This window comes from Mustela nigripes, chromosome 6 (genome assembly GCF_022355385.1).
Source record: "Mustela nigripes isolate SB6536 chromosome 6, MUSNIG.SB6536, whole genome shotgun sequence".
In the NCBI taxonomy this organism is placed as follows: domain Eukaryota; kingdom Metazoa; phylum Chordata; class Mammalia; order Carnivora; family Mustelidae; genus Mustela; species Mustela nigripes.
Genome location: NC_081562.1, coordinates 57710986 through 57726266, shown reverse-complemented (window position 1 = coordinate 57726266; position 15281 = coordinate 57710986). Strand labels below are relative to the sequence as shown.

Below are 15281 nucleotides of genomic sequence, written 5' to 3'. Positions count from 1 at the left end.
CGGCTGTCTTTTTTCCATTGGACATTCTTTCCTGCTTTGTCGAAGATTAGTTGACCATAGAGTTGAGGGTCTATTTCTGGGCTCTCTATTCTGTTCCATTGATCTATGTGTCTGTTTTTGTGCCAGTACCATACTGTCTTGATGATGACAGCTTTGTAATAGAGCTTGAAGTCCAGAATTGTGATGCCATCAACTTTGGCTTTCTTTTTCAATATTCCTTTGGCTATTCGAGGTCTTTTCTGATTCCATATAAATTTTAGGATTACTTGTTCCATTTCTTTGAAAAAACTGGATGGTATTTTGTTAGGGATTGCATTAAATGTGTAGATTGCTTTAGGTAGCATAGACATTTTCACAATATTTGTTCTTCCAATCTAGGAGCATGGAACATTTTTCCATTTCTTTGTGTCTTCTTCAATTTCTTTCATGAGTACTTTATAGTTTTATGAGTATAGATTCTTTGACTCTTTGGTTAGGTTTATTTCTAGGTATCTTGTGGTTTTGGGTACAATTGTAAATGGAATTGACTCCTTAATTTCTCTTCCTTCTGTCTTCTTGTTGTTGTAGAGAAATGCAACTGATTTCTGTGCATTGATTTTATATACTGACTCTTTTTAAATTCCTGTACAAGTTCTAGCAGTTTTGGAGTGGAGTCTTTTGGGTTTTCCACATATATCATCTGCAAATAGTGATAGTTTGACTTCTTCTTTGCCAATTTGGATGTATTTAATTTCTTTTTGTTGTCTGATTGCTGAGGCTAGGACTTCTAGTACTATGTTGAATAGCAGTGGTAATAATGGACTTCTCTGTCGTGTTCCTGACCTTAGCAGAAAAGATTTCAGTTTTTCTCCATTAAGAATAATATTTGTGGTGGGTTTTTCATAGATGGCTTTGATAATATTGAGATATGTGCCCTCTATCCCTACACTTTGAAGAGTTTTGATCAGGAAGGGATGCTTTGAAGAGTTTTGATCAGGAAGGGATGCTGTACTTTGTCAAATGCTTTTTTAGATCTATTGAGAGTATCATATGGTTCTTGTTCTTTCTTTTATTAATGTATTGTATCACATTTATTGATTTGTAGATGTTGAACCAACCTTGCAGCCCTGGAATAAATCCCACTTGGTCATGGTGAATAATCCTTTTAATGTACTGTTGGATCCTATTGGCTAGTATTTTGATGAGAATTTTTGCATCTGTGTTCATCAAGGATATTGGTCTGTAATTCTCTTTTTTGATGGGATCCTTGTCTGGTTTTGGGATCAAGGTGATGCTGGCCTCGTAAAATGACTTTGGAAGTTTTCCTTCCATTTCTATTTTTTGGAACAGTTTCAGGAGAATAGGAATTAGTTCTTCTTTAAATGTTTGGTAGAATTCCCCCGGGAAGCCGTCTGGCACTAGGCTTTTGTTTGTTTGGAGATTTTTAATGACTGTTTCAATCTCCTTACTGGTTATGGGTCTGTTCAGGCTTTCTATTTCTTCCTGGTTCAGTTGTGGTAGTTTATATGCTTCTAGGAATGCATCCATTTCTTCCAGATTGTCAAATTTGTTGGCGTAGAGTTGCTCATTGTATGTTCTTATAATTGTTTGTATTTCTTTGGTGTTGGTTATGATCTCTCCTCTTTCATTCATGATTTTATTTATTTGGGTCATTTTTCTTTTCTTTTTGATAATTCTGGGCAGGGGCTTATCAATCTTATTGATTTTTTCAAAGAACCAGCTCCTAGTTTCGTTGATTTGTTCTATTGGGGGTTTTGTTGTTGTTGTTGTTTCTATTTCATTGATTTCTGCTCTGATCTTTATGATTTCTCTTCTCCTGCGGGGTTTAGGCTTTCTTTGCTGTTCTTTCTCCAGCTCCTTTAGGTGTAGGGTTAGGTTGTGTATTTGAGATCTTTCTTGCTTCTTGAGAAAGGCTTGTACCACTATATATTTTCCTCTCAGGACTGCCTTTGCTGTGTCCCACAGATTTTGAACTGTTGTGTGTTTTCATTATCATTTGTTTCCATGAATTTTTTCAGTTCTTTTTTTTTTTTTTTAAGATTTATTTATTTATTTATTTGTCAGAGATAGAGCGCGAGCGAAAGCGAGCACAGGCAGACAGAGTGGAAGGCAGAGTCAGAGGGAGAAGCAGGCTCCCCGTGGAGCAAGGAGCCCGATGTGGGACTCGATCCCAGGACGCTGGGATCATGACCTGAGCCGAAGGCAGCTGCTTAACCAACTGAGCCACCCAGGCGTCCCTTTTCAGTTCTTTTTTAATTTCCTGGTTGACCCATTCCTTTTTTAGAAGGATGCTGTTTAGTCTCCATGTATTTGGTTTCTTTCCCAATTTCCTCTTGTGATTGAGTTCTAGCTTCAGAGTATTGTGGTCTGAAAACATGCAGGGAATGATCCCAATCTTTTGATACCAGTTGAGACCTGACTTATGACCCAGGATGTGATCTATTCTGGAGATGTTCCATGTGCACTAGAGAAGAATGTGTAATCTGTTGCTTTGGGATGAAATGTTCTGAATATATCTGTGATGTCCATCTGGTCCAGTGTGTCATTTAAGGCCTTTATTTCCTTGTTGATCTTTTGCTTGGATGATCTGTCCATTTCAGTGAAGGAAAAAGTCCCCTACTATTATTGTATTATTTTTGATGTGTTTCTTTGATTTTGTTATTAATTGATTTATATAGTTAGCTGCTTCCATGTTATGGGCATAGATATTTAAAATTGTTAGATATTCTTGTTGGACAGACCCTTTGAGTATGATGTAGTGTCCTTCTTCATCTCTTATTATAGGCTTTAGCTTAAAATCTAATTGATCTAAGGATTGCCATCCCAGCTTTCTTCTGACGTCCATTAGCATGGTATGTTGTTTTCCACCCCCTCACTTTAAATCTGGAGGTGTCTTCAGGTCTAAAATGAGTTTCTTGTAGGCAGAACATTGATGGGTTTTGTTTTTTTAAGATTTTATTTATTTATTCAACAGACAGAGATCACAAGTAGGCAGAGAGGCAGGCAGAGAGAAAGGGAGAAGCAGGCTCCCTGCCGAGCAGAGAGTCGAACGCAGGGCTGGATCCCAGGACCCTGGGATCATGACCTGAACTAAGGCAGAGGCTTTAGCCCACTGAGCCACCCAGGCACCCCTGGGTTTTGGTTTTTTATCCATTCCGATACTCTGTGTCTTTTGATTGGGGCATTTAGCCCATTAACACTCAGGGTAACCATTGAGAGATATGAATTTAGTGCCATTGTATTGCCTATAAGTTGACTGTTACTGTATATTGTCTCTGTTCCTTTCTGATCTACTACTTTTAGGGTCTCTCTTTGCTCAGAGGACCCCTTTCAATGTTTCCTGTAAAGCTGGTTTGGTGTTTGCAAATTCTTTCAGTTTTTGTTTGTCCTGGAAGCTTTTTCTCTCTCCTCCTATTTTCAATGATAGCCTAGCTGGATGTAGTATTCTTGCCTTCCTGTTTTTCTCGTTTAGTGCTCTGAATATATCATGCCAGTTCTTTCTGACCTGTCAGGTCTCTGTGGATAAGTTCGCTGCCAATCTAATATTTTTACCATTGTATGTTACAGACTTCTTTTCCCAGGCTGCTTTCCGGATTTTCTCTTTGTCACTAAGGCTTGTAAATTTTACTGTTAGGTGATGGGGTGTGGACCTATTCCTGTTGATTTTGAGGGGTATTCCCTGCACCGCCTGGATTTTGATGCTTGTTCCCTTTGCCATATTAGGGAAATTCTCTACAATAATTCTCTCCAATATACCTTCTGCTTCCCTCTCTCTTTCTTCTTCTTCTGGAATCCCAATTATTCTAATGTTGTTTCATCTTATGGTGTCACTTATCTCTTGAACTCTCTCCTCGTAGTCCAGTAGCTGTTTGTCTCTCTTTTGCTCAGCTTCTTTATTCTCTGTCATTTGGTCTTCTATATCACTAATTCTTTCTTCTGCCTCATTTATCCTAGCAGTAAGTGCTTCCATTTTTTATTGCACCTCATTAATAGCTTTTTTTATTTCAACTTGGTTAGATTTTAGTTCTTTTATTTATCCAGAAAGAGCTTTTATAACTCCAGAGAGGTTTTCTCTAATATCTTCCATGCCTTTTTTGAGCCTGGCTAGAACCTTGAGAATCATCATTCTGAACTCTAGATCTAACATATTCCCAATATCCATATTGATTAGGTACCTAGACTTCGGTACTTCCTCTTGTTTTGTTTATTTTTTTTTTTGTGGTGAGTTTTTCCACCTTGTCATTTTGTCCAGATAAGAATATATGAAGGAGCAAATAAAATACTGAAAGTGTGGCAAAGACCCCAGGAAAATGCACTTTAACCAAATCAGAAGAGACCCCAAATTGTGGGGTGGATAAAGGGGATAAAAATAAGTTCAGGGAAAAAAAATTTTTAAAAGAAAAAAAAATATATATATATATATATATATATATTAGACTGGTGACTAGAACAGGGCCACCCACTTAATTTTGGAAGTATTTTGGTCTCTTAGAAAAAACTACCTTCTAAAATTTTTAAGAATGAAAAGCATATATAAGAGTAAACAAGATAAAGGGATGGAATATGCCTATAAAGATGAAAAAAAAACTTTTTCAATTTCTAAAAAAGGAGTTGATAAAGTAGGTTGGTTGGGAGAATAAAGAAAAAGAAAGTGTAGAGAATTTGCTCAGGTTGGAGACTGGAACAAGCCCAGAGCTAGATTTAGATTTATTTATTTATTTATTTATTTAGATTTAGATTTATTTTGATCTATGAGAAAAAGTTGTACCCCAAAAATTTTAGAAGAAAAAACCCTATGTGTATACAAAAAATAAAGTTAGATACAATGAAGGATAAAATATGACTATAATAATGAAGGTTCAAAAAAGATTATTATTTTTTTTAATGAAAGGTATTGTTAAGATGAACTAGTTTAAAAACGTTTAAAAAGGAAAGGGTAAAAGTTAAACAAAAAATAAAATTTAAAAAAATTTAAATTAACTGCAAGACTAAAGAATCATAAAGAGAAAGCCATGAGTTCCATGCTTTGCTTTCTCCTCTGGAATTCCTGTTTTCCTTGGTAAGTGAACTTGGTCTTGGCTGGATTTCTTGTTGATCTTCTGGGGGAGGAGCCTGTTGTAGTGATTCTCAAGTGTCTTTGCCCGAGGTGGAATTGCACCGCCCTTACCAGGGGCCAGGCTAAGTAATCTGCTTGGGTTCGCTTTCTGGAGCTTTTTTCCCTGAACACTTTCCGTAGAGTTCCAGAAGACGGGAATGAAAATGGTGGCCTCCCAGTCTCTGGCCCGGAGGAGCCAAGAGCTCGAGGTCCTACTCCTCAGTGTGCCCTCAGAGAAAAGCACTCAGTCACTCCTGTCTCCCTGGCCTTCAGCTGCGCTCCAAGCTCACCCAGCCTGTGACTGGTTCAAGGTAACCCCGAGCTGAGAGCTCACTCCTCCCTCTGTCTCTGTAGCCGGCTTCCCCGCTCTAATACCTGTGAGCTCTGGGACACTCAGACACCCCTGATCCTTCTGTGACCCTGCAGGACCTGGGGCCGTGCTGACCCCGCATGAGCCTCACCCCAGTTTAACCTCTGGAGCAATGTCCCTCACAGACTTTTAAAAGCCCTGATTTAGTGCTCCATTGTTCTGCCGCTTACTGGAGCCGGCCCCTCCCCCCACGGTCTATCTTCCGTGGCTTTGGATTCACTTCTCCGCCAGTCCTACCTTTCAGCAAGTGTTCTGTTTCTAGAATTGCTGCTTTTCTTCTCTTCGATCTCTTGTTGCATTTGTAGGTGTTTGCACTGGTTCGATAAGCTATCTAGCTGATATCCTGCTACCTGAAGTAGTCTCAGCCTGCCACTTCTCTGCCATCTTGACTCCTCCCCTAAATAAAATCTTTTAAAAAATAAGAGGAAAATAAAAGAAACTGTTCTGATGAAAGAATATGAGCCCCTGGATCCAACTATGCCTGAAACTGGAATCCTGGGTTTTTTAAAAATTACATAAATCAATAAATTATATGTTTGCATAAATAATTTGAATCAGATTTCCCATCTCAAGCAAAGAATTTATGAATACTTGTTTTTTTTATTTAACAAGCCTAAATAGGAACAAACAGAGAAGCTTGAGTTTGAGAGCACAGAACAAATTCTTCATCAAATGGAAAAGCTTTGAACCCCGGAGAAATAATTAAAATGTAGATTTTCTTCCAAGATTTTTATCAGCATTCAAGACCAAACCAGTGTAGACTCAGATAAGAGAAAATATGAAAACTTGAGAAATAAAAGGGTCAGATAATAAAAGATAGTGAAATCTCATTCACTGGCTATAAGGGAGTGCTACATATGTTTCTAAAATATTACAAAAGTTAGAATTTAAATCCATATGTTAATTTATAGAAGGACTTTATAGAAAATTGGGTTTTAAGTTGTCATCAGAAATTTAGGTACATTTATTAGGAAAGCATGTGGATATATGTGGATATAAAGGAAAAAATGGGGGGGGAATCTGATAACCAAGTAAATATCAAAGATAAATCGAGTCCCCACTATGTGACAGTAATTAAATAAAAAGAAGTATAAATCACCAAACTTCACAGCTGGGAATGTTCTCCAACTCCCCTCAGTTGCCTACAATATAAATGAGGCAATGGGAGTTGTTTTACCTGATTTCCAAAGACCCTGATACTGGGCTACAGGGGGTCGAGGGGAGGACTAGCTCTATACTTTAAATTATGGAAGTCCATAATACATGCCCCTCTGAGAGTTGGGTAAGAAACAACAAAAGTGAAGTCTGCTCATTTGACCCCAGCAGGAATTTCTAAAGGGACGGTGCCATGAGAGAAGAGACTCAGTGGGGAATTTGCTGCATATAATCACCCAGTTGAGAATTCGAGCATCTAGTATATCATTCTTTCCACAGAATTTTGAGAACAGGGCCACATGCACCTCAGACACCTAGCTTACATTGACCTCTATTCCTAATAAGGCAAGCATAAAATTTCCATAGACCCAATTTTCATGATTTATTGCCCAGGGACCTTGGTAGGTTAGTGGTTACTGAACAGAGAGTCCCATGGGCATGGCTCTGGGAAAAAGATTTGCTGTGAGTTTTTGCAAGTCAACAGAAAAGCCTCTGAACATGTTGCAAATTTTTTTTTCTTGTGCTTTATAAATGCACTTTTTGAGCTATACTGTGTACAAAAAATTGGGGGATTAAAAGTTGAATGATGGGGGCACCTGGGTGGCTCAGCGGGTTAAAGCCTCTGTCTTCAGCTCAGGTCATGATCCCAGGGTCCTGGGATCGAGCCCCACATCGGGCTCTCTGCTCAGCGGGGAGCCTGCTTCCTCCTCTCTCTCTCTCTGCCTCTCTTACTACTTGTAATCTTTATCAAATTTATTTATCAAATAAATAAATAAAATCTTTAAAAAATTAAATAAAAAAATAAAAATAAATAAATTTTTAAAAGTTGAGTAGTGTAAGCCAGATCATCCATGAGTTTACGATCTCTTGGGGGAAATGAGGAACAGAACACCAACAAGTGATAGAGGAAATACCAAAAGAAAGGGGAATATCAAGTCTTCTGTTCACGAGAGCTCAAAAGAGCTTCTGAGGCAAAAGAAGAAGCCAGGAAGACTTCAGGGAGGAGGCAGCATTTGGGTGAGGTCTTGGAACCTTGGGGTGGGAGCAAGGAGTGAGAGGAAGAAGACAGTCAGTGTGGGTATGTGTCAAGCGTTTAGTGCCAAAAAGGATGCAAAAAAAGTGCTCAGAGTTTCGAGAAAAGTGAGATCCCTCTGTCCTACGGTTGGATACAGCTTTCTATTGGAAATAAAGCTCAGCAGAGGGCTTCAGATAGAAAAGGAGAGCTGAGTAGAAGAGAAACAGGGGATATAGGAATGATGGGTGTACACAAGGGTCAGGAAATAGATCTGGCAGAGTGAAACTGTAATGTGGGCAGGAGAGGAAAGAGCTACCTAATCAAGCTAAAAGGCCAGCCAAACGCATTGATCTCCATGAGAGATCAGTCTTCTGAGTAAGAAGCTAGCTGGGTGATCTTAACACATGCACCCAGCACCTGCAGCACCAGAGTCCCTTTCGAACTTGTTAGGAGGATGAACCCTAGGGCCTGATCCCACATCTATAAAATCAGAAACCTAGAACTTGTGTTAAGAAGCCTTCCAGGCTTTTGACTGATGGGATTATGATCCATAAAGGAATTACCAGGTTTTTAAAAAGATAATTCTTCCTCCTGCTGCTACTTTTTTTTTTCACATGCTCCATTTTTATTTGTCTACTTTTCCCTCTAACATGAATCTGTATTGTGTAATTATAACTTTGGTAAATTCTCAATCTTTTTCTTTCTTCTTCTTTTTCAGAGTTGATTTAGTTTTTGAACTTTTCTTTTTTCAGAGTTGATCTAGATAAGTAACTTAAAAAATCAAATGAAATTTTTATTGTGGTTACAAAGATTTCCTAAATTATTTGGTAAAGAATTGACATGATTCAAAGTTCATGAAACATTAGAGGAGACCAGTTTCAAAAACTTCATTGTAATTTCTGCTTTTTCCTTCTGGGAGATCTTTGAAGGTAAAATGAATAAATTCACCTGGGTGGTTAAAAGAGCTAGCCCTATAAAGTTGCAGAGTATTTATCTCCTGTGGTAATTTTTATTAATGCTTCTCTCCTTTTTGTGTATGTAAAAAATACTCTAGCTTCACTTATTGTTTTATTTGCATCTTTATGATTCAGTGTTCTAATATGCCTATTTGCTCTGACTTTAAAAACAATAAACCAGTGAAAGAAATTTTCTGTGGAGCTTGATTTATTGAGAGAGACAGGATTCTTGGCCTGAGGTGTCTAATGATCTGAATCAAACTGACTTACACTTTATGAACCCAAATCTTGACTTGGCTAAATTCAATAAACCTTTATTGAATTGGATGCTTTCAGAGACGCTAACACATGCCAAACATTGGCAAGTGATAAGATGTGAAAAAAAAAAAAAAGAGGTATTGCAGTATTACAGGACTCCCTCCTCCCTCCCCCCTATGTTGCCCTCCTCCCCCCCTCCCTCCCTTCCTTATCTTCATATAGTAAGTACCCTTGCATTTTACTTTGTTGTGCTTCTTGACAGTTCACTTTCTACTCCCCACTATTGCTTCATTCCGTTAGGTCACACTGTGCTCATGGCCTCTGGAGGAGGAATGGAACTAGATATAAGGTAGAAACTAGTGAGTTCTGCTTTTCAAAACCAGAAGGAAGGAAGAGAAAATGAGAGGAACCCAAAACAAAGAATTTGAGGGAAACACTAAATAAGAGTAATGGGTTTGAGAAGAGTGTAGCTCCCCCACCCCCAAATATGTCCATACGTCCACAGGGTGGGCAGAAGTCATTGGAGTGGACAGACCAGTGGTGCTCGGTGGTAAGATGTCTGTGAGAGGCACTGTCAGTGATGATCGGCCTCAGAGGAGCCACGAGCATCTGAAAACCACCCACCGTTACTGAAGAAACTTGGCTCATCCTAGCTGCCATTCCCATTAATGTGTGGTAAGGACCTCCCTCAAAATGCCCCCAGTCATGCCTCCGGTCTTTTTTTTTTTTTTTCATATTCTATTTGTCAGAGAGAGAGAGAGAGCACAAGCAAGGGGAGAAGCAGGCTCCCCACTTAGCAAAGAGCCCAATGCCAGATTTGATCCCAGGACCCTGGAATAATTACCTGAGCCGAAGGCAGATGCTTAACCAACTGAGCCACCAGGCATCCCATGATTAGGACTTTTCTTTGCCCTTGTTCCATTCATTTCCCCGTGACTCTCCTAGCTGTCGCAATATCCTGGGACACAATCTTTTTTGTTTGTTTGTTGTAAGATTTTATTTATTTGAAAGAGAGATCACAAGCAGAGAGGGGGCAAAGGGAGAGGGAGAAGCAGGCTCCCCACTGACCAAGGAGCCCGAAGTGGAGCTCTAACCCAAGACCATGGGATCACAACATGAGCTGAAGGCAGACGCTTAACCAACTAAGCCACCCAGGTGCCCCTGCTGGGACACAATCTTAAAACCAAGAGAAGGCAGGTGAGAACCTGAAACACACATAGGTTCAGAAAAAGTGAGAGCAGCACTTTCCACCTCCCATTTCTACAAGGTGTTTTTGAGGACAGGGTAGCAAATGGATACACTCAAGAACATCCTGAAAATAAGCAGCTGTTTGGAGCTGAGAGAAAATACAGAATTCATGTATTGAAACTCATCTTTTTTCCAAGCCCTCTAAGCCCTGGAAGTGGCCCAAATCCCCTTGGCCCTTACCACAGGACCCTCTCAAGGTCTTAACTGTTAGGGAGCAAGGAAGGGATTCTTCTTCTTTTTTTTAAGATTTTATTTATTATTTATTTGACAGAGATCACAAGTAGGCAGAGAGGCAGGCAGAGAGAGAGGGGGAAGCAGGCTCCCTGCTGAGCAGAGCACCCGAGGAGGGGGTCGATCCCAAGACCCTGGGATCATGACCTGAGCCGAAGGCAGAGGCTTAATCCCCTGAGCCACCCAGGTGCCCCTCATGCTGTAGCCTTATTTTTAAGTGTAGGGAAATAAGCATCTCCTTGTTTTTAAAGGAGAAAATGGCATTTAAAACTTAGAGGAGAAAATGTTTCAAGGAGGACAAAACTTAGGTATTCTTAGAAGAAAAACTCCACTCAAGAACTGGAATTATTAATGGCTTGTCTTATTCTCAACAATGTTCCTATTTATCATGTAGAATAGGGCAACCGTGAACGCACACACTCTTTCCTGCTGCATGAGAGCCAAAGACGTTCTGCTAGGCAAAGGGATTTATCTAACCTCTCTTTGTCAATACAAGCACATCTCAGAAATCCTACTCTACAAATGTTGCAGTTTTTTATTTGCGAAAGGTTAGAACACCTCCGTTTTTGAACCTCCAATAGCTCCGAATCATAAGACCTCAGTAGGAGGCAGACAAGAATAAATCACCTGCTCTGTTCTTATTCAAGTAAGCAAGAAAACTATTACTCTTCATTCATTGTTCTTACTAACTTCTGGATAAATCATACCAAAAGTATTCAGTGATGGCTTATGATAGGTAAGGCACTGATGATACAGAGATTGGTATAGGATTGACAAAAATGCAGAAGGTAGGGGTGCCTGGGTGGCTCAGTCTGTTAATCATCTGCCTTTGACTCAGATCATGATCGAAGGGATGCTGGGATCAAGCCCCACATCGGGTTCCATGCTCAGCAGGGAGTCTGCTTCTCCTCTGCCTCTGCTGCTACACCTGCTCGTGCTCTCTCTCTCTCTCTCTCTCTCTCTCTCTCGCTTTCTCTCTAGCCCTCTCTTAAGTAAATAAAATCTTTTTAAAAATGCAGAAGGATATTTTACATGTTTCCTGCACCTGAACAGTACTTTCTGCCAGATTATTTAACAATAATGTTTACATTTACCTGGACTTCACACTGTAGTATCCAGAAATAGAATTACCAAGAGTGGAAATTAGTTTAAGGTTATTTTAATTATGCATTAAGATGATATGTAATGTTTAGAGACATCCCCAAATGTAATACACTACCTTGATTTTCTGAACAACATGTTATTTTTAGTAACTGCCATGACAAGCAGGCTTTCTTTGATTAGTTTTATTTGAATAAAGCAAAACTTGAGGTAAATGGTCTTCCAGGTGACTACTTTTTGCACTTACATCCTAATATAACACCTTTCTGACAGCAAAGGTGTTAGAACATACTGTCAAAATTCTCAGGACATGAACTGATGTTCTTACAGAAATGAGCCCCTCTGTTGCATTCCTACTGGTCATTGGTTTTCTAGGGCACGGGAATCTTGGATTCCATAATATTTATGGCTTTTTGGAGGATCTCTAAGATTGGTGCCAGAGTTCTGACAATTTGCTCCAACTGATTTACAACTGACTCCATGGTATTCTTGAAATGTTCAGCTTTTAACACATCCTGCAATTTTTTCAAGATGTCTGCTGTACCGATTTTGGATGGACCCGGACTTTGGTTTTTCTCTGAGGTGTTGGCCCCTGATTGGTCTTCAGTGTCTTTTTGATAGAAGTCACTTAACTGAAGTTTCATGATAGGACATGTCATCAAGAGTGAAAGAGAAGATTCCAAAGTGCCAAGAATGTTACTGCTATTCAGTGCAGCAACGATGACTGGTGTGTGAACATTCTTGAACATTTCTCTAGCTGACTGCTGCAGCTCCTTGACATTGGTACTCTTCTCAACCATAGAGCAAATCGCTGTCGCAATCTTGGAACTTAAAGGTTCCTTTTGCATCTGGTCGTACTTTGCCTCCAGGACACACTGTAACTCCTTAAAGATTGTGAATAGTTGTTCAAAGACATCCTTAACGTTAGCATCTTCCTTCACAGCCAGGGAGTGGATCTGGGCATTCATAGTGCTGTTAAACGATTCTATAAGTGTGTTAGTGAAGGCAACAAGATCTTGCATGTGAAAGAAAAATGTTTTGGCAGCTTGCACCAGCCTCTCTTTATCCTTTTCTGACTCTGAAGACATTTCTCCAGCACAAAAGTTTCAGCACTGCAAAACAAAGTAGTAATCCAGATAAAAACTTATTTATTTGTCAACCGCAAAGAGACTGATCTTAAAATCTAAATGTGGAAAATAACCGCTGTCAAGGGTAGGAAAGCTACACCAGCTATGGAGCAGGAATTGATCCTGTGCTTTAATAAAAATAACAAAAAGATAATAATTAAAAGATTTTCAGCCAAGATTGAATATCGTGCACTGGACCCTCCATTGGATATGCTGATATACAGAGTAACCAGTTCTCAGGCATTATCCTCAATAACTATCCGATCTAGTGGAGAAGATTGTACAGAGCTTAAAAATTACATAGAAGAGCTCTGGTTCCAGTTAAGATAGAGCAAGCAGATGCGGTACAATCTTTCCTACGGAGTAGAACTAAAAATCCTGGACAGAAAAATTAAGTAACCATCAGATAACTCTGAAAGGTGAGTAACAGCAGACCAAAGAGGTAGTGTACTGCACTTCAAAGATGATCAAGGCCATCTGACGCCAACTCCCAAGATGTCTGTCTTGCCTGAGAATGTTTCTGTACTTTCAGTACAACTCATCCTCTTCTGCCATAGAGAGGAGTGTTGATGTCTCTAACCAATGTTCATGAGGAGAGTTCTGGAGGAGACATAAAAAGATAGGACTGTGAACGTGGCCCCAGGGGTCCCAAACCAGAAATCCACAGGCAAAGTCCAACCCGCAGATGTGCTTTGTTTGACCCAACAATTGCTTGTATCAACTTCTAAATTTAAAAACTGAAAGATAGAAATCTGGATTGCTATTGCTTATTGAAAAAAAATGAGATTAATTGGCAGCACAAAGCCCACATTATGAGTTAGGAAAAGTGACTAGATCTATGGCTGCCCTCTTCAAAGTTGGCTTTTACCATCTACACCCCATGGTCTGACACTAAGTGTTTCAAGTACGTGCATCTCGTCCTACCCACTAGTATAGTTTATATGAAGGAAGCTTCCTGAAATCCTCCTCATATTACCTCACAATAAAAAACTTCAATGAAGGGTGCCTGGCTGGCTCAGTGGGTTAAGCCACTGCCTTCAGCTCAGGTCATGATCTCAGGGTCCTGGGATCAAGTCCTGCATCAGGCTCTCTGCTCAGCAGGGAGCCTGCTTCCCTCTCTCTCTCTCTGCCTGCCTCTCTGCCTACTTGTGATCTCTCTCTGTCAAATAAATAAATAAAATCTTAAAAAAAAAAAAGCCTCAATGATTCACTATTGCCTAGTGAATAAGACACAACTTGCTGGCATGGCGTTTAAGATCATCTAGACTGCTCTCAATTTTCCACTACTCCCTTCCCTCACTGCTCTCGCGTATATCCTGGGTCACCAGTGTAATGGACTAAGTTTATGCCCTGAAAATGCTCCCAACATTTTGCTAGCCCCTTTGTTCATAGTATTCCCTCCACCTGCATTCTCTCCTCCCGACCCCACCCCACACATCTATTGAAATCCTACTTGTCCATCCACCGTTACTTCAGATACACTGTCTACACACATCCTATTTCCCTTTTATCCCCGTACCTCATAAGCCCCAGGATATGTCAAGTGCAAAATGATCCACTGGGACAGAAGTAAAATAGTACTCCACTTAGTTCTCCTTTAAAACTATAGAACAGCCTTTAGATTTTATGTATCTCCTAGCTGGACTCTCAGTGCTGTATCCTCTACCCACCCCATAACAACAGAAATGAGTGTTGTTAACGTTAAGACAAATCGCTACCATTTAGGAAGGTTTTGCCATATATCAAGCACTCTGCCAAATTCTTTACATGCATTATCTCATTTAATCCATATGACAACCCATCAATTACAAACTAATACATCACACAATGAAAGCCTGGGTTGCTTAGTCGGTTAAGCGGCTGCCTTCAGCTCAGGTCATGATCCTAGCGTCCTGGGATTGAGTCCCACATCGGGCTTCTTGCTTGGCGGGGAGCCTGCTTCTCCTTTTGCCTCTGCCTGCCACTCTGTCTGCCTGTGCTCGCTCTTGCTCTCTCTCTCTCTCTCTAACAAATAAATAAATCAATAAAATATTAAAAAAAAGAAAGAAAAAAATTAAATTAAGTGACTTTTCCAGGGCTACATGGCTAGTAAGAGATATTTGGATACACAAAATCAGGACCGTCCAATTCTAAAGCCCATGTTTTTTTTTCCCCACTAAGTTATGGGGGCTGGGGTGATTGTTTGCTTCTGAGGTGTCCCTGCTGTAGAGGAATCCATGGAGGTGAGGACAGAATGTAGAGGGAAAAGCACGAAAGACTGTTCTAAGCTTTAAGAGAAAGGAGTCAAGTTAGTCTTTAAGGCTTTCCTATGGTCAAGGCATTCACCGACACCATGAGAGATGGTGATAAAGAGCAGGAAAGAAGAGCGCACGCACAAAAACCACATTTGGTTGCAAATATCTGGGTTTTTATCTCTTGAGAACAGAAACAAAGCCCACATTATGAGTTATTTGTTTTTTTCTCCATCAGCAACAGATGGAGGTCTGAATGCAACAGAAGGTAAAGGAAACTTATGTGTGGAATAGATGGCAAGACAGAATCGCAGAACCTGGGAGCTACGCAGAGCCATCGTCTCTGCTGAGCTGGATTAGCTCGGTCGTACAGCACTTTTCAACCATAAAGTCCATTAAGGAATAGACAGTTACATGTCTCGCCTCTTTATTTGCCTTTCAAATTAGATGACTTAATACATACTAATTTTATATTAATATAGGAAATAGAAGAA

The 15281-nt window shown here is 39.9% G+C and overlaps 1 protein-coding gene across 1 annotated transcript; it reads right to left on the bottom strand.

Moving 5' to 3' along the window:
* Window positions 1–11800: 11800 nt before the first annotated feature.
* C6H12orf60 (chromosome 6 C12orf60 homolog) lies at window positions 11801–12517 on the bottom strand. Its single transcript, XM_059404482.1, has one exon. The coding sequence runs from the start codon at window positions 12515–12517 to the stop codon at window positions 11801–11803; it is 717 nt and encodes a 238-aa protein (XP_059260465.1).
* Between the last annotated feature and the right edge of the window lie 2764 nt (window positions 12518–15281).

Excerpts from the sequence above, each read along its gene's own strand:
- C6H12orf60 (XM_059404482.1), bottom strand. The coding sequence starts at position 12,517 with ATGTCTTCAGAGTCAGAAAAGGATAAAGAGAGGCTGGTGCAAGCTGCC.